General features: G+C 34.0%; 1 protein-coding gene across 1 annotated transcript in view; it reads right to left on the minus strand.

The window, feature by feature from the left end:
- Nucleotides 1-1,198: 1,198 nt before the first annotated feature.
- Nucleotides 1,199-19,531, minus strand: part of LOC121417079 — a 30,683-nt gene continuing 12,350 nt past the window's right edge. Inside the window, exon 8 of the mRNA XM_041610647.1 lies at nucleotides 1,199-6,244. Within this exon, the coding sequence (XP_041466581.1) occupies nucleotides 6,113-6,244 (132 nt within the window). The 3' untranslated portion in view covers nucleotides 1,199-6,112. The remainder of the gene's footprint in view (nucleotides 6,245-19,531) is intronic.

Here is a 19,531-nt window from a genome sequence, read left to right on the forward strand (position 1 = left end):
ATTGTTATAATGTTAATTTCACTATGTGCCATTTCATTCTCTTCAGGCAAATATTTAGTATTTTTTATTTTAATTTTCAGGGGCTACGTTTCACGAAAACACCTAAATCAGCAACAAAGAATAAGCTCTAAAATTGCTATGAATGGGGATTTCAAGCGCTCCCTTTTTCACTTTCCAGGGCTCTTTTGGGCACATCGGGGGCTACATCGCCCCCAGCCCCTAGTCTGCAGGCACAGACCCTGATTGAAACTTTGATCAACAAGTGTGTCTCCATGCAAAGACTAGCACATACAAAACTTGCTGTTTTAATTCAGGGGCCTTCAGTACACAAGGCATGAGTAGGCTGCAATTCAGACCCTTAACTCCAGTGAAGGGTTTGCACAGCACACTACCCAGCCCCGTGTAATTTTTTTCCCCCAATATTCTTCTGCTTCTCAATTCAACCCTAATATACACTTGAAATTAAGGTGTAAACAAAACTGAAAATAGCTATGATAGGAGAATGTAACGCTTGGAGACAGTTGGATTATATAAAAAGGGAGAATAAAAGAAACAGATCAATGAATGAATAAAGTTATGAGCATTTGAATATCGAGATCACTAATAAATCCTCCCTTTGGCAATGCCACCAAGATCTGTGATGTCACATATTTACAACTTCCCCATCACTTTTATTCATATTTAACATACAATTTTTTTTTCCTTTAACCAAGAGTTGATGTTCTCCTTTTTTTCTGATAGAAGACATGTACTACAGGATTCACATATTACTGAAAAAGATCATTAATCGTTTTATTTTAAACATTTTCCAATATAGAATTTGATATCATTTTTTTTGCATTGCCCTTTTAAGTTGCCGAACTATCATGTAAATGAATTACCCCATCATTAGAATGAGCAAAAGATATGTTTTGGAGTGTATTTTCAGTATCCAAAGGAGAGAAATATACTACATGTGCAGCATCACACATCTTGTTTGCATTGCCAATTTGAAGATCTCCAAAGCATTAATGTTCTCGATATTCAGATGCTGATAACTATCTTATTTTATTTATCCAGCTTTACTCAAACTTTCGTTAATCTCATTTCATTTTTTTTCCGACACAAGCCATCTTGATCCGTAGATCTCATTTTCCTTGAATTTGTATTCTACACAAAAACACATGTACATGTAAATAACAATATTCTATACAGTAGATTTACAATTTTGCTACAAACATGAAAAAAATTTAATTCAGCTGAAACTGCCTACATATAGGACATCTTTTCTTCTTTTTTTTTTAACATGCAATCATAAGCAATGTAAAATGTACCATTTTTAGGTAAAAAATTTTGCACATAGATATGATAACTTACAATATTTTCATAAACATCAATTTACAGAAGATAAAAAAGTAAACAAAAACCAGGCAACTATGCATATTTCCCCAAGTTTTGATTGTCACACATAAAATTGCATTCTATACTTCTAAGTCTAGATAGGTTAAAAGTCTTGAACATAGTTCTTGACATCGGACTTTAGATTGGTGTAGTGGAAGTATCAACTCATTCGGTCCAAGAGATATTGTCTTATTTGAAGAATTTTGAATGAGGTTTACTTTTCAAATGCCTGCAGTTCTTAAACAGTAATTTCTTTCCCCAGTGTACACAACATATGTAGAAAATTTTCCGCGCTTTCAACCAATACCTAATGTTCCTAATTAATTAAATTGCATACATGACAAGTTTATATTTCTCACTTGATTGCTGTTTTATGCAAGTTGGATTTGTCCTTATGGGCAATCATTCACGGGATATCTGACGCAGCAGCAATGCTTGCAAATGCAGAGAATTTGAAAGGTTGCACAAGGTTTGTGAAAGGTTGCAATGTGGTAAACAGTTTTCATTGCTGCAAGCAGTTCTTCCTGTTGCAAAGAAACGTTCAAAATGTCTTTGCCAATCTATTTTTCTACCACCACTTGCTGCCATTTGCAAAACTTTTGTATTTCAAATGATATTAACATAATCACATGGCTCCTGCATGAAATCTACACACCAATAAAAATGCGTTCGCAAATAGACTTTGATATTACAAACAAACATTCATTAGCATCACTCAAAAGAAAAGTTGGCAAATCCTAAAATTTGTACCGATCGTATATAAAAGCATTCACCGCTAAGTGAGATACACCTAACCTTAAATGCTACAGGGCTCTGCTATTTAATTTAATGCACAAGCGCTGAAAGGCAGCTCAAGCTAAAACTGGGGTTATTATAACAATGCGCCTTGGAACAGATTGTTTTTAGATAGATTGCATTATACAAATGCCAATTATCATCATTTAAGTGGACTTCCCTTATAATTAATGACTGATTTTAAATCCCAAGTTAATAATTATCCTTTTAAATCATCATCGAGATGTCACGTAATACAAAAAAGTATTGGCTGCTTATTTTTCAGTAAAAGAGGAAGAGTCATTGTTGAACTGTGAAGTCAGCAAATGATTTCAAAATGGCACTTATACTATGCTCAAGACCAAAACCATTCTTTATCATATAACCCTGAGAGGTCAATATACTATACCTATGAAAGACAATCACTAAGCAGAGAGGTTGAACAAATCTAATGGCAAGAGTTTTTTTTTTCACATACTTTTCACTGATTTAAGGTTTATACTATTAAATCAACACTTGTGCAAGATTTTATGCAAGATCATGCCTTTCCAATAGTCTGTTGTGCATCTTAAAAAGTGACGGACATACATTTACTTCAATAAAAATATCTCAAAATGAATAACGCATCCATACTCGATCCTAGGAAGATGCAGTTGTTTTCACTTTCTGTTTTCACTGAAAGGAATTTTTTTTTCTCTCCAAATCTAAGTGCAATTTTAAAACCCCTCAACACACATCTCCAATCAATACCATCTTACTATGAATGCCACTATAAGATATCATTAACTACCAAACAAAATATACTCAAAGGGAACATGATTAAATATTACCAACAAAAAACATATCAATGATATCAAAATAAATCAAAGCAATTTAATAACTGTCTTATATACAACACAACTCAACAATAATTAAAGAAAAAAATAATGGAATGAATGTTTAGCAATTTCGTTCATATATGAGTATACGAGGCTAGAGTGATCTGAAATACTGTTTCTCATATTAAGCACTACAGGCATATTAACTTCACCCACAAAATAAACAAACTCAATAACTTAGGGCAATTACTCAAATGATTAGATTTGACTTTAACCTTGTGCACTATTTTGTAATGTTCTTTTTATGAAATGTGAAAATAAATTAATCAAGCAATCAATTCAAAATCACTATTCCACCATCTCTTGTAATCTTGAAAGAATTTTTTTACATCAAACAGAAAATGCCTTAAATTTTTTTTATTGTACCTCCATATTATTACAAATTCTCCTGAAAAAAATATCTGCATTCCTGGAAGGTGGGATGTTGTTTGGGGAAGCTCAATTATTCTCCACTTGTTTAAGATAGTCAATGACTTTCCATTTGTTGAAATCTTTCAAATATTCTAGAGTTTTACGCACGAGTGTAGAGTATTTACCACTCATACTGTCAAAACTCAAAAGCCAAATTCTCTTCTTTCGCTGAAATCAAAGCCCGTCTTTAAGCTTTGGTAAATCCCCCAAAATGTTTGAGGCTTTGACTATTGCAATTCATTACAAGATTATGATGTGAAGGATAAGGAATGAAAATGTGTTTTTCAGGATAAATTTTACAATGTCACATAAAAAATGTATTTTAATCGGGTGCCCTTTGAAGATTTTTGGGGGTTTTATGGTGGTTTTTCTATTTGATTAAAAACCCATTCTAAAGAAGAGACTGGGCTGAAATATGCTGGATATATAATCTTTGTCCGAAGCTTATTTTAAAAATAAAATCCAATCCCTACATTTGTGAGATGAATGCTTTAAGTCCCCTTTTAAAAGAAAACAAAAATACCGCTGACAGGGGTCACTATATATGTGTGATTTTACAATGTCACATGAAAAATGTATTTCAATTGGGTGCCCTATGAAGATTGTTTGGGGTTTAATGGTGGTTTTTCTATTTGATCAAAAACCCATTCTAAAGAAGAGACTGGGCTGAAAAATGCTGGATATATAATCTTTGTCCGAAGGTTTTTTAAAAATAAAATCCAATCCCTACATTTGTGAGATGAATGCTTTAAATCCCCTTTTAAAAGAAAACAAAAATACCGCTGACAGGGGTCACTATATATGTGTGATTTGAGTATTTTCACAGAGAATCGGTGTTGATAAAAGATAAAATGGAACAGTATTTACTGAATGGGAATGCAAGGTATTATTCAAATATAGTTCTCATTACCAACCCTCTCCAAAGCCAAATACAGACTTTAATCTACCCTCTAGACATCAAAGATATCAAATGGCCAAAGTATAAAGATGTTCATCTTTGTATTAAGTTAGATGTGATCAAATGAAATATTTGAGAAACACATACCAAACATAAATACATTATAAACATATCCGCAACAAGCATGAAACATGCTAATGATCCATATTAAGGTAAACAAGCTAAATGAATGATAATAATGAAATTATGATAGCTTATAAATGTGAACATACATAGTAACATGTTTCAATGTTGAGGGAAGGCAGTGGAAATATAATTGAAAGCAAGCTATGTGGCTTTAGTAAGTTAGATAAAGTTATAAACAATGATCCTCCAAGCAAAGAATACGCTGCAAGCACACTTGAACTGATTAAAGACAACAAAGTTGCAAACTGTGAATAATTGATTTAACAAAAAAAGAGCGTCTTATACTGCGAGATAATTTTGAAGGAACCTTCCAAAAAAGAAAAAACTCATTTGTTAGATTAACCGAGATATAAAGAAAAAACTGAATCATGTAAATCCCTCTTTTTATTTTTCTGTTAACACAACTATAGACCTTATTGTCTTCAATTCCACTGGCATTGACACAACAAAAATTTGTTGACAACTATAACGTAATCAGCATCAGAATAAACAATGAATCTCTCTTAAAATCACATTTGAAAAATTGTTTGAAAAGAAATATACAAAGAAATGTTAGGAAATATATGACCCGCTTCACTTTCTGTTCATATTCTTTTATATATCATCTGAGTCCAGAAAGAACAATTTTATCCAACAATAAACAAGATTGAATTGCGTGTGACTCAAAAGAATATATCATGACAAACAAAACAAACTACAAAGTCCCAAATCTGGCATGAAAATATGATACTAACATAAAACCTCTCAAGCTGACAACAAAATACCAAAGTCAACTTATCAATAAAAGAACTGATGTCATCTTTTTATTTGAAAAACTAAACATGTACTGATGCAATATCCTTCTTCTAAATGGGGGAAAATAATCTTGACCCATTTTCAAAATTATAATGACTCTTAAAATCACCACTCATTTGACGATGAAAATGATATTTGACAATAAATCAAAAGAACAATTACCTTATGTTTTTCACTTTGGTGTGATAGTGGTTTTTTCTTCGTTAAAATTATTTTAAGTCCAGATTCAGAGAAGTGTTCTCTGAATCTCTCACAGCAACTGAGTCGTAAAACAATTCTTGCAGTTTTTAGGGAAGTTCCTCAACATCAGTGCAAATGTTGTGTGCACCACTGACGACAGCAATGTCCCAAGAATCACTAGCTACATAACATTGTAAATAGAAGGGCTAACTTCACGCCTGGTGCGGGACATTCATAAATCTTTCATGACCCGACAAGGGATTTTCAAATCCTTTGCAAGCATTTCATATGTGCTGCGAAGGTCGTGTGCATATGACAATACTTTTCAGACATGTTTTTCGAAACAGATTGCAGAGAAAATGTTGCAAAATGTAGTATTTCCTTTCAAGAAAAAAAAAAGCTTCAAACTGAAAACAACATCAACAAGCAACTGACAGTTTCCTAACCAACGCACACGTTCTGGCAAACTTTTGCAGCATGAACTGTGAATGTCGGACTTTGTAATTTTACTTTATTTTTTCGTATCCTTTACAAATCATTCACGTGTCCCATGAAATACCAACTTTAGTCATCTGATCATGCATAAGTTTTGTATCCCAGTGAGCAGCCTTTATCCCTGGAGGACCTTGCCGCGTCCAAGACCGCGCCCGAGTCCGATGTGAGCTGGCTGAGGTGCACCAAGAGGAGGGAAGTCATCTTCTAGGGAAGGAGGACCAGAGCTACTGTTCCCAGAGGAAGCTTGCTGTATGTTCAAAGAATGAAAGGGTATGCATGAAAGGTGAATAAACTACAAAAAAATGCGTCTTTCACATCTTTACCCCAACACCAAAGTGTGCCAAGTTTCATGAGAATCGGTTAAAAACAGGTACATGACGAAAACGGCCTGTTAGACCTCTTCCCTAGTATAACTTGCTAACTCGGGTTCAAGACACCACATTCCAAAGGGTCTTTCTGAGGATTAAGTTTCCAGTCCTATGTCTTTCCTCGGTAATCCTATTAAGGGATAATCCTCTTTAAGTAGCAAAAGACAGTTAGCTCTCACCTAGTACCAGCCCATTAGAAGATTGTGTGTGCAGTGCGTACGAACATTTTGTGTGTGGTATCCATGGCCAGTGGTAGTGGTATCGGTCCGTATACTCCGCTGGGGCCCATTTTCAATGAAATTGCAATAATAGCTATAAGCTATCAAAATTCTTTGTGATTGAATGTTTTAGCAATGATATAAATCATCATGTATATGTTATTTTAACAAGATCAGGTCTTTCAAACGGCACCATGGGTTTGTAAAAGGTAGCCAAATATTCTTACCAGGTTATAAGTTAGTTCTTTAAATGTTCTTATTTTTTACAGTTTTTTCTTGTCACAAAAACATTTTTAACATGTGTAATTTTTACGATGTTTTTAAAAGTCAAAGTATGTTTGGTCTTGATCGGACCCAATGACTTATGATTCTGTTTTTTTTTTCTTCTGTCGTCAGAATAATGTGTATTTTACATTTATTTTTGGAGAACGGAAGTTCAAAATGAAAAGTACATTACATTTATTTTTACTTGTTAGCTTAGCACCTCAGAAAGTTTAAAATGCTCCTGATAGTTCGTTTATTAATCTAAGAAGTTTGTGACTTTTCTTCTGTTTTATTTCATTTCCGCTGCTGTCAGAGTATTAACGATTAATTTACATATATTTTATAGCGGAAGTTGTATGAGTATATACCTGTTAGCCAACTCATGTATATATATATATATATATGGGCCTACATGTATATATATATATATATATATATATATATATACATACATATAATATATATTTTACCAGTTAGCCAACTCAAAGGAAATATTAAAACGTTCCCGATACCTTCATCATTAATCTTAGATGTTTGTGAATAATGCGTCTTTTACACGTATTTTTTAGAACGGGAGTTCATAACTAAAGGTAAATAGAATTTATTTTTATTCTTGTAAGCACTTCGAAACAATTTAGTTCTAAGATGTTTGTGAATTCCATTTTATTTTATTTTTCTTACGTAATTTATCATTCGTTTCGGAGAACGGCATTCAAAACGGAAGGTACATAAAATATATTTTTTATTGTGAGCAACTCGAAATAATCCTAAAACGTTCCTGATAGTTCGTGATTAATCGAAGATGTTTGTGATTCTATTTTGTTTTATTTTCCTTCCGTCTGTTATCTTTGCTTTTGAAGAACAGGATTTTTTTTAACGAAGTGTGTATAAAACAATTTTACTTGTGAGCAGCTTAAAATAGTTTTAAAACGTTCCTGATATTTCGTACTGAATCTGAGATGTTTGCGACTTTTATTCTGTTTTATTTTCATTGCGTCTTTTATATTTCCTTTGGAGAACGGGAGTTCATAAAGAAAGGTTCATAAAATTTACTTTTGTATTTGTAAGCACTTCAATTCTTTATTTGAAACGCCTTGAATGTTTGTTTATTAATCAAAGATGTTTATGCCGGGTGTTTGTGACTACTATTTTGTTTTATTTCTCTTGCGTAATTTACTTTTCGTTTAGGAGAACGGCGTTCAAAACGAAAGGTATAAAAAATATATTTCAAATTGTGAGCAACTCGAAATAATTTTGAAATGTTCCTGATAGTTTGTTCATTTATCTAAATGTTTGTTCATTTATCTAAGATGTTTGTGACTTATTTTCTCTTTCATTTCACTTTCAGCCGTTATCCGAATAGTATACGTCTTTTATATTTCATTTTGGTGAATGGGAATTCATAACGAAAGATATATAAAATGCATTTTTACTTGTTAGCACATCAAAATAATTTTAAAACGTTCTTAATAGTTCGTCCATTTATCTAAGACGTTTGTGACTTCTATTCTGTTTTATTTTCCAGTCATCTTCTATATTTCTTTTTGTAGAACGGGAGTTTTGTTAACGATATGTATATAACATATATTTTTTGTTATGAGCAGCTAAAAATAATTTAAAACGGTCCTGATGGTTCGTTCATGAATCCGAGATATTTGCGACTTTTATTTTATTATATTGTATCAGCGCCTTTTATATTTCTTTTTGGAGAACGGGGCTTCGTTAAGGTTCACAAAATTTACTTATATATTTGTAAGCACTTCAATTCTTTATTTGAAACGCCTTGAAAGTTTGTTTATTAATCAAAGATGTTTATGCCAGGTGTTTGTGACTTCTATTTTGTTTTATTTCTCTTGCGTAATTTACTTTTCGTTTAGGAGAACGGCGTTCAAAACGAAAGGTATGAAAAAAATATTTTCAAATTGTGAGCAACTCGAAATAGTTTTGAAACGTTCCTGATAGTTTGTTCATTTATCTAAATGTTTGTTCATTTATCTAAGATGTTTGTGACTTCTTTTCTCTTTCATTTCACTTTCAGCCGTTATCCGAATAGTATACGTCTTTTATATTTCATTTTGGTGATCGGGAATTCATAACGAAAGATATGTAAAACGCATTTTTACTTGTTAGCACATCAAAATAATTTTAAAACGTTCTTAATAGTTCGTCCATTAATCTAAGACGTTTGTAACTTCTATTCTGTTTCAATTTCCAGTCATCTTTTATATTTTTTTTTGTAGAACGGGAGTTTTGTTAACAAAATGTATATAGGCCTAACATATATTTTTTTGTTATGCGCAGCTAAAAATAATTTAAAACGGTCCTGATAGTTCATTCATGAATCTGGAATGTTTGCGACTTTTATTTTTCTTTTTGGAGAACGGGGCTTCGTTAAGGTCCACAAAATTTACTTATATATTTGTAAGCGCTTCAATTTGAAACGTCCCTGAAAGTTTGTTTATTAATCAAAGATGTTTATGGCGGGTGTTTGTGATTTCTATTTTGTTTTATTTCTCTCGCGTAATTTACTTTTCTTTTAGGAGAACGGCGTTCAAAACGGAAGGTACATAAAATATATTTTTTTGTGAGCAACTCGAAATAATCCTAAAACGTTCCTGATCGTGATTAATCGATGATGTTTGTGATTCTATTTTGTTTTATTTTCCTTCCGTCTGTTATCTTTGCTTTTGAAGAACAGGATTTTTTTTAACGAAGTGTGTATAAAACAGTTTTACTTGTGAGCAGCTTAAAATAGTTTTAAAACGTTCCTGATATTTCGTTACTGAATCTGAGATGTTTGCGACTTTTATTCTGTTTTATTTTCATTGCGTCTTTTATATTTCCTTTGGAGAACGGGAGTTCATAAAGAAAAGTACATAAAATTTACTTTCGTATGTGTAAGCACTTCAATTCTTTATTTGAAACATCCCTGAAAGTTTGTTTATTAATCATATTAATCGAAGATGTTTATGCCGGTCGTTTGTGACTTCTATTTTGTTTTATTTCTCTTGCGTAATTTACTTTTCGTTTCGGAGAACGGCGTTCAAAACGAAAGGTATAAAAATATATTTTAAATTGCGAGTAACTCGAAATAATTTTGAAACGTTCCCGATAGTTTGTTCATTTATCTAAGATGTTTGTGACTTCGTTTCTGTTTTAGTTCACTTTCAGCCGATATCCGAATAGTACACGTCTTTTATATGTCACTTTGGAGAACGGGAATTCGTAACGAAAGATATATAAATATATTTTTTATTGTGAGCAACTCAAAATAATCCTAAAACGTTCCTGACAGTTCGTGATTAATCGAAGATGTTTGTGACTTCTATTTTGTTTTTAATTTCCTTCCGTCTGTTATCTTCGTTTTTGGAGAACGGGAATTTTTTAACGAAGTGTGTATAAAACAATTTTACTTGTGAGCAGCTCAAAATAGTTTCAAAACGTTCCTGATATTTCGTTACTGAATCTGAGATGTTTGCGACTTTTATTCTGTTTTATTTTCATTGCGTCTTTTATATTTCCTTTTCGAGAACGGGATTTCATAAAGAAAAGTACATAAATTTTACTTTTGTATTTGTAAGCACTTCAATTCTTTATTTGAAACGCCCTGAAAGTTTGTTTATTAATCAAAGATTTTTATGCCGGGTGTTTGTGACTTCTATTTTGTTTTATTTCTCTTGCGTAATTTACTTTTCGTTTAGGAGAACGGCGTTCAAAACGAAAGGTATAAAAAATATATTTCAAATTTTGAGCAACTCGAAATAGTTTTGAAACGTTCCTGATAGTTTGTTCATTTATCTAAATGTTTGTTCATTTATCTAAGATGTTTGTGACTTATTTTCTCTTTCATTTCACTTTCAGCCGTTATCCGAATAGTATATGTCTTTTATATTTCATTTTGGTGAATGGGAATTCATAACGAAAGATACATAAAATGCATTTTTACTTGTTAGCACATCAAAATAATTTTAAAACGTTCTTAATAGTTCGTCCATTAATCTAAGACGTTTGTGACTACTATTCTGTTTATTTTCCAGTCATCGTTTATATTTCTTTTGGAGAACGGGAGTTTTGTTAACGAAATGTATATAACATATATTTTTTGTTATGAGCAGCTAAAAATGATAGTTCGTTTATGAATCTGAGATGTTTGCGACTTTTATTTTATTATATTTTATCAGCGCCTTTTATATCTCTTTTTGGAGAACGGGGCTTCGTTAAGGTTCACAAAATTTACTTGCCGGGTGTTTGTGACTTCTATTTTGTTTTATTTCTCTTGCGTAATTTACTTTTCGTTTAGGAGAACACCGTTCAAAACGATAGTATACGTCTTTTATATTTCATTTTGGAGAACGGGAATTCATAACGAACAATCATAAATATATTTTTTATTGTGAGCACATCAAAATAATTTTAAAACGTTCCTGATAGTTTATCCATTTATCTAAGATGTTTCTGACTTCTATTCTTTTTAATGTTTCTTTCTGCTGTTATCAGAGCAATGCGTGTTTTATATTTCGTTTTGGAGAACGGGAATTCATAAAGAAAGGTAGATAGAATTTAATTCTATATAAGCACTTCAATTTTTTTAAAACGTTCCTGACAGTTCGTTCATTACTCAAAGATGTTTGCGACTTCTATTCTGTTTTATTTTTCTTGCGTAAATTACATTTATTATTGGAGAACGGCGTTCATTATGACAGGTATTTGAAATATGTTTTTAATTGTAAACAACTCGAAACAATCTTAAACGTTCTTGATAGTTTGTTCATTTATCTAAGATGTATGTCACAAAAACTTGAATTTGGTATGTTACTACCAGAGTAGCCCACACAGTCACCTATCGTGATAAGCTGATCAGACGAGAGGCTGAATTTGGTGTGTTAAACCCGAGTTAGCCTACACAGTCACCTATCATGATAAGCCCAGCAGACGAGAGGCTGAATTTGGTGAGTTCGACCCGAGTTGTAGTCTTTTATACGCAGACCCGCAAGTTGCTAGAGTCGATTCTCACGGAGGTTTTAAGAAAAAATAACTTGAAAACAATGAACTGAATCTTGGGTAGTTTAAAATGAACTAATAAACGCAGATTCCAGATTCTATTTTTGCACTCCACTAGCGGAAGAAACAAATGAAACAAGTTAAAGTTAAGTAATCAACGGAGGTTCCAGATTTTATTTCTCGCACTCGACTAGCATGAGAAACAATTTAAACAATGATTGATTTTAACCAAATAAATAAATGAAATAAATAAAAAAGCAACATTTCCGAGGATATATTCTGGTAAACCATGTGAACAAAACTTACAATTAGCATGAAACTGAACAGGAAAATGTCAATCAAAATACTTTATATCAAATAGTATGTAGTCTTGAACATGTCGGATATGGGATATTCCTACCCCCCCCCCCAAAAAAAAAAGAAAAGCAAACTCACAATAAAGAATTAGAATTGAATATGAATGCTTGTCGGCAATGTATTTCAATTTAAAACAAGGGTAATCATAGTTTCACTTGCAAGGGAAAAATTACGATAAGAAATTAACATCATTTGATAAAAGGAAAGGATTCAGGACCAAAACCTGTCATGTTTTTAAAACGCTGACATACAAGCGCTAGCCCATAAGCCGAACAGACGAGAGGCTGAATTTGGTGTGTTAAACCCGAGTAGCCTACACAGTCACCTATCATGACAAGCCCAGCACACGAGAGGCAGCTGAAGTTGGTGTTTTAGACCCGAGTCTTAGTCTATTCTACGCAGACCCGCAAGTTGCTAGAGTCGATTCTCATGGAGGTTTTAAGAAAAATAACTTGCAAATAATGAACTGAATCTTAGGTAGTTTAAAATGAACTAATAAACGCAGATTCCAGATTCTATTTTTGCACTCCACTAGCGGAAGAAACAATTGAAACAATGATTTATTTTAAACCCAATGAATGAATGAAATAGATAATAACAGCGACATTTTCGAGGAAATATTCTGGTAAACCATGTGAACAAAAGTAACAATTAGCATGAAACTGAACAGGAAAATGTCAATCAAAATACTTTATATCAAATAGTATGTAGTCTTGAACATGTCGGATATGGGATATTCCTACCCCCCCCCAAAAAAAAAAAAAGCAAACTCACAATAAAGAATTAGAATTGAATATGAATACTTGTCGGCAATGTATTTCAATTTAAAACAAGGGTAATGATTGTTTCACTTGCATGGGAAAAATGACGATAGGAACTTAACATCTTTGGATAAAAGGAAAGGATTCAGGACCAAAACCTGTCATGTTTTTAAAACGCTGACATACAAGCGCTAGCCCATAAGCCGAACAGACGAGAGGCTGAATTTGGTGTGTTAAACCCGAGTAGCCTACACAGTCACCTATCATGACAAGCCCAGCACACGAGAGGCAGCTGAAGTTGGTGTTTTAGACCCGAGTTGTAGTCTATTCTACGCAGATAATAACAGCGACATTTTCGAGGAAATATTCTGGTAAACCATGTGAACAAAAGTAAAAAATTACAATTAGCATGAAACTGAACAGGAAAATGTCAATCAAAATACTTTATATCAAATAGTATGTAGTCTTGAACATGTCGGATATGGGATATTCCTACCCCCCCCCCAAAAAAAAAAAGCAAATTCACAATAAAGAATTAGAATTGAATATGAATGCTTGTCGGCAATGTATATCAATTTAAAACAAGGGTAATGATTGTTTCACTTGCATGGGAAAAATTACGATAAGAAATTAACATCTTTGGATAAAAGGAAAGGATTCAGGACCAAAACCTGTCATGTTTTTAAAACGCTGACATACAAGCGCTAGCCCATAAGCCGAACAGACGAGAGGCTGAATTTGGTGTGTTAAACCCGAGTAGCCTACACAGTCACCTATCATGACAAGCCCAGCACACGAGAGGCAGCTGAAGTTGGTGTTTTAGACCCGAGTCTTAGTCTATTCTACGCAGACCCGCAAGTTGCTAGAGTCGATTCTCATGGAGGTTTTAAGAAAAATAACTTGCAAATAATGAACTGAATCTTAGGTAGTTTAAAATGAACTAATAAACGGAGATTCCAGATTCTATTTTTGCACTCCACTAGCGGAAGAAACAATTGAAACAATGATTTATTTTAAACCCAATGAATGAATGAAATAGATAATAACAGCGACATTTTCGAGGAAATATTCTGGTAAACCATGTGAACAAAAGTAAAAATTACAATTAGCATGAAACTGAACAGGAAAATGTCAATCAAAATACTTTATATCAAATAGTATGATTTGTTTTAAATCTGTCATGTTTTTAAAACGCTGACATACAAGCGCTAGCCCATAAGCCGAACAGACGAGAGGCTGAATTTGGTGTGTTAAACCCGAGTAGCCTACACAGTCACCTATCATGACAAGCCCAGCACACGAGAGGCAGCTGAAGTTGGTGTTTTAGAGCCGAGTCTTAGTCTATTCTACGCAGACCCGCAAGTTGCTAGAGTCGATTCTCATGGAGGTTTTAAGAAAAATAACTTGCAAATAATGAACTGAATCTTAGGTACACATGTAGTTTAAAATGAACTAATAAACGGAGATTCCAGATTCTATTTTTGTACTCCACTAGAGGAAGAAACATTTTAAACAATGATTTATTTTAAACCAAATAAATGAATGAAGTAAATAATTACAGCAACATTTCCAAGGAAATATTCTGGTAAACCATGTGAACAAAAGTAACAATTACAATTAGCATGAAACTGAACTGGAAAATATCAATAAAAATACTTTAAAGTAAATAGTATGTAGTCTGGGATATTCTCACCCCCCAAAAAAAAAAAAAAAAAGAAAAGCAAACTCACAATAAAGAAGAATAGAATATGAATGCTTGTCGGCAAAGTATATCACTTTAAAACAAGGGTAATCATAGTTTCACATGCATGGGAAAAATTACGTTAGGAATTTAATATCTTTGGATAAAAGGAATGGTTTTAGGACCAAAACCTGTCATGTTTTTAAAACGCTGACATACAAGCGCTAGCCCATATAAGCCAAGCAGACGAGAGGCTGAATTTGGTGTGTTAAACCCGAGTAGCCTACACAGTCACCTATCATGACAAGCCCAGCAGACGAGAGGCTGAATCTGGTGAGTTCGACCCGAGTTGTAGTCTATTCTACGCAGACCCGCAAGTTGCTAGAGTCGGTTCTCATGGAGGTTATAAGAAAAATAACTTGAAAACAATGAACTGAATCTTGGGTATTTTCAAGTGAACAACGGAGATTCCAGATTTTAATTTTTGCACTTTACTAGCGGAAGAAACGATTTAAACAATTATTTATTTTAAACGAAAATAAATGAATGAAATAAATAAAAACAGCGACATTTCCGAGGAAATATTCTGGTAAATCATGTGAACAAAAGTAAAAATTACAATTAACATGAAACTGAACAGGAAAATGTCAATCAAAATACTTAAAAGTAAAAAGTATGTAGTCTTGAACTTGTCGGATATGGGATATTCTTCCCCCCCCCAAAAAAAACGAAGCAAACTCACAATAAAGAAGAATTGAATATGAATGCTTGTCGGCAATGTATATCACTTTAAAACAAGGGTAATCATAGTTTCACATGCATGGGAAAAATTACGTTAGAAATTTAATATCTTTGGATAAAAGGAATGGTTTTAGGACCAAAACCTGTCATGTTTTTAAAACGCTGAAATACAAGCGCTAGCCCACACAATCACCTATCATTGATAAACCCACCAGCAGACGAGTAGCTGAATTTGGTGTGTTAAACCCGAGTAGCGTACACAGTCATCTATCATGACAAGCCCAGCAGACGAGAAGCTGAACTTGGTGTTAGACCTGAGTTGTAGTTAATTCTACGCAGACCCGCAAGTTGCTAGAGTCGGATCTCATTTGGGTTTTAAGAAAAATAAATTGGAAAAAGTGAACTGAAGCTGTGGTATTTTAAAATGTATTAATCAACGGAGATTCCACATTTTTTTTACACTCCACTAGCGGAAAAGATTTTGTTTTAAACCGAATAAATGAATATGATAAATAAAAACAGCAATTGCGAGAACATGTTTGCTATCCGGTAAATGATGTGAACTTTTAAACTTGAGGATATGATAGGATATTCCCCCCCCCCTCCAAGAAAAAAATAATGACAAAAAAGCAAACTCACAATAAAAGAATTGAATATGCTTCCAAGCATTGCATGCCAACATGCAGGCGCGGTTCCGGGGGGGGGGGGGGTCGGCTCTAAGTGTGTGAAGCCCCCCCCCAAAAAAAAAAAGTGCTGAAGCCCGCCCCCCCAAAAAAATCTACCACATAGGAAAAATAAACATATTATGTCGGCCCTATATATATTTCAATGCAGTATTCCGTTTATGTCGCCAAGTGCTATAAAATAAAGTTTTTACATTTTTTTTTCTGCACACTTTCTTTTTGTTTATGCTTTCGTTTTTGTTTTACCCTTTGGCATGCACACTTTTTTGTTTCGTGTATGTGTGGGTTTCTTGTACGTTGATTTGATAATGTTTTATTATTTCTTCATTTTGGCTTTGCCCATTTGCATCTTAGAATTTTAGACCTATATCTCTCTCAAATTGATTTGTAACAAACCCTTAGGCCTAATTAGGGGCTGGAAATATAATTTTTCATGCCAACATGCAGGGATCATTTTAAGAAGCTTTAGCAAATCTTTTATATTTGAAACATGGAAACATGGGGCATGGAAGGTGCTGAATTTCCGGGATATGTTTTTATCTTTGTTATACTATGTACCCATTCCACTATAAATGCTCATGGTGCTACAGAGGGAACATTGAAATACAGGGAAATGCTAGTGTTTATTCATACATCAACATTTTCACGGGAAGTTCGGTCATTAGAGGCAAAACCGCCGGGATAAAAGAGTTTCGACAGCCAATTACAATATGCGATCATTAAAGTTCATCTGTGTTTGTTGTATTTTTAGCCAATATAGCAAGATTAGATTGGTGGATCGAAGAGCAGGCCCTACTCGATTCTTAAAAACTTATATGTTGTAAAACTATTTCTTGTTGTATTCGTTGTCGAATTAAACGCGGAGAATTTCCTTGGGTGTTTTTTCCCCCTTGATATAGATATATGTATATATATATATATACTTTATATATATATATCTGTATTGCCTTTTTTCCTCCGAGAACCCCGTCCAGGGCACCCCGCACCCACACCACCCGCAACCGTTCAACACATCATAGCAAATCGGCGACATGAAAAGACGGTCTTTGTAAAGACTCTTCTCATGGAATTCCCAGCTTTTGTTATCCAATTAGCACACTTCCTTGACCTCAATACTGTTCTCAGGGAAATCCCTCTCGTCGATTTTGGAGCCTCTATTACAAATTATTCTAAATTTTGTAAAGATTTAATTTTCTTCTTATATTAACTTGAAATATATTTGATAATGTTATAAATATATATATCGATATATAAATATTGTACATTTATTTACGATCGGCTTATTGGGTTTAGCTATTTTTTTAAAAAAGGAATATAGGGTCTGATTCAATACTAATATGCAGTAGATGCGATATGGAGCACGAATGCTCGCTCGCGATCGCGATTATTGCGCAAGTCTCGATCGACTCCCGCCAGCGCGTTTCCGTTTTACACCCTGGCGAAGGCATTTTCCGGAAAAGTAGCCAAAAAGCGACTAGTGAAGAGTCTACGTTTGTTCGCATTATCAGCTGGGCGCGCGATCCAAAGTCCGCACCGAAATTAGAACATATACTTTCCAGGTTCAATACGAATGTTTGCCTTGCCGATTTGCTGATGTCTGTCTTTTTTCTCTCTTTCTCTTTTGTCCATCCATATTTCTATCTACAACATCTCTCTCTATCTATCTATCCTCTCTCTCTTTCTCTCTCTCCCCCTCTCCCTCTATATATCGACCTCTCTGTCTCTCCCCCTCTCTCTGTTTATCTATCTATCCATCCATCTCTCCCTCTTTCTCTCTCTTTCTATCTATCTATCCACCTCTCTCTCCCTCTCTCTCTCCCTCTCTATTTCTATCTATCTGTCTGTCTATCTTGTCTCTATCTATTTGAGTCTTCTATATCTATCTTTCGGCAGCTAGCTATCCAATGAATCCATCAAACTTCAATTTGTCTTTCCATTATAAGTATCTGTTTATTTTGATTTTGTCTGTCATTCTATTCATTTAGTTAATAATTTATTTTTAGAAAAAAAAACTATCATAAACAACGCGACTGCAAAAGCATGTTCGGATTTCACTCCTGACTGCCGCTCTCTCTGTACATGAAGTGCCGAGGAACTCTGTGCTCTGATCAGTAACTGTGCAAATTGCATGCGGTGTGGTGGACTCGCCTGTGTCGCACGCTGCATGCAACCAGCGACGTGTGTAGACTCTTCACTAGTCGCTTTTTGGCTACTTTTCCGGAAAATGCCTTCGCCAGGGTGTAAAACGGAAACGCGCCTCCCGCCATAGTTTGGAAAATAATACATTTACAAGGCCTTTATTAATTTTGTTACTGTTGGGCCTAGCTTTTAACAGCTAGATGTACATGTAGCATGATTGAATCTTCAATGTTTTGTGATGTTTATCTGATTATTCTTCATCAGTCAAAATCATATACTCAACCTGTTCTACTCTTTAAATGATCAATTCCAAGACTGTTTCGAGCACCCGGCGGCATGGGCGCCGGGTGCGCTAGCGCAGAGGGGATATTCGGGCAGCGCTCCGCGGCCGCTTTTCACCAAAATGCCGGCTCATTGTAGCAGATATATGCGACCGGAACGGCGTAACAGAAAATATGCGAAGCTTTGGAGCGGATTCTTTCTTCTTTTTTTTTTACGAAAAGAACAAACCAATATGCTTTGAATTGGATTTCTTTGTTTTTTCTCAAAATGACAAAAATGCTATGCCTTGGAACGGAAAAGTCCGAATTTGCAGCTATGATTCCTTGTGCTCTAAATGCCCTCTAGAAACGGCAAGCTTTGTATCTGCTCGTCCTTGTTGATCAAAGTATTATACACATCTCTGGTGAATAAGTTTATTTTATGACCTTCACTTCTGAACTGGAAGGATGAGGGTGCTAAATGTCATTTCAGTTAGTTTTGTTTACAATTACATTTACTTTAGTATAGGACCACAGTTTATTATAACTACATGTATGAATAATAAATGTGAAGTATAACTGTACTTGCATATATAATTATTGCACCATTGAATAAGCAAAGTTAATGTGCCTCATACCAGGCCTCATAAATACTATAACTTATTATTATGAACGGTTTCAAAGTGGGGGGGGGGGAGACCATGCAAAAAAAATCTACAATCCTATGATCATTTTTTACGTTTTTGTACACGGTTTTGGAAAAAAACCCCCCCCCCCCGCCCCCACTTCCGTGGCCCCTGATGAATACACACAATGCATGTTTACTGTTAAATATGAAACTAAAATAATTTTGCTTATATCCAGATGTTTGTTATCACATTCACTGTATAAAGTATTTAAGGAAAATATATTCTTCTTGAAGATATAAAATGCAGAATCCATATATAAAATGTATGAACTAAATAAGAGGGAAGAGGGTAAACTATCAGGGGTCAATCGTGTAAATAGCTCTATTGGTTGATAATGATGATAAATAGAAGGTATACATTATGTAGTTCATT

This window comes from Lytechinus variegatus, chromosome 1 (genome assembly GCF_018143015.1).
Source record: "Lytechinus variegatus isolate NC3 chromosome 1, Lvar_3.0, whole genome shotgun sequence".
NCBI classification, from domain to species: domain Eukaryota; kingdom Metazoa; phylum Echinodermata; class Echinoidea; order Temnopleuroida; family Toxopneustidae; genus Lytechinus; species Lytechinus variegatus.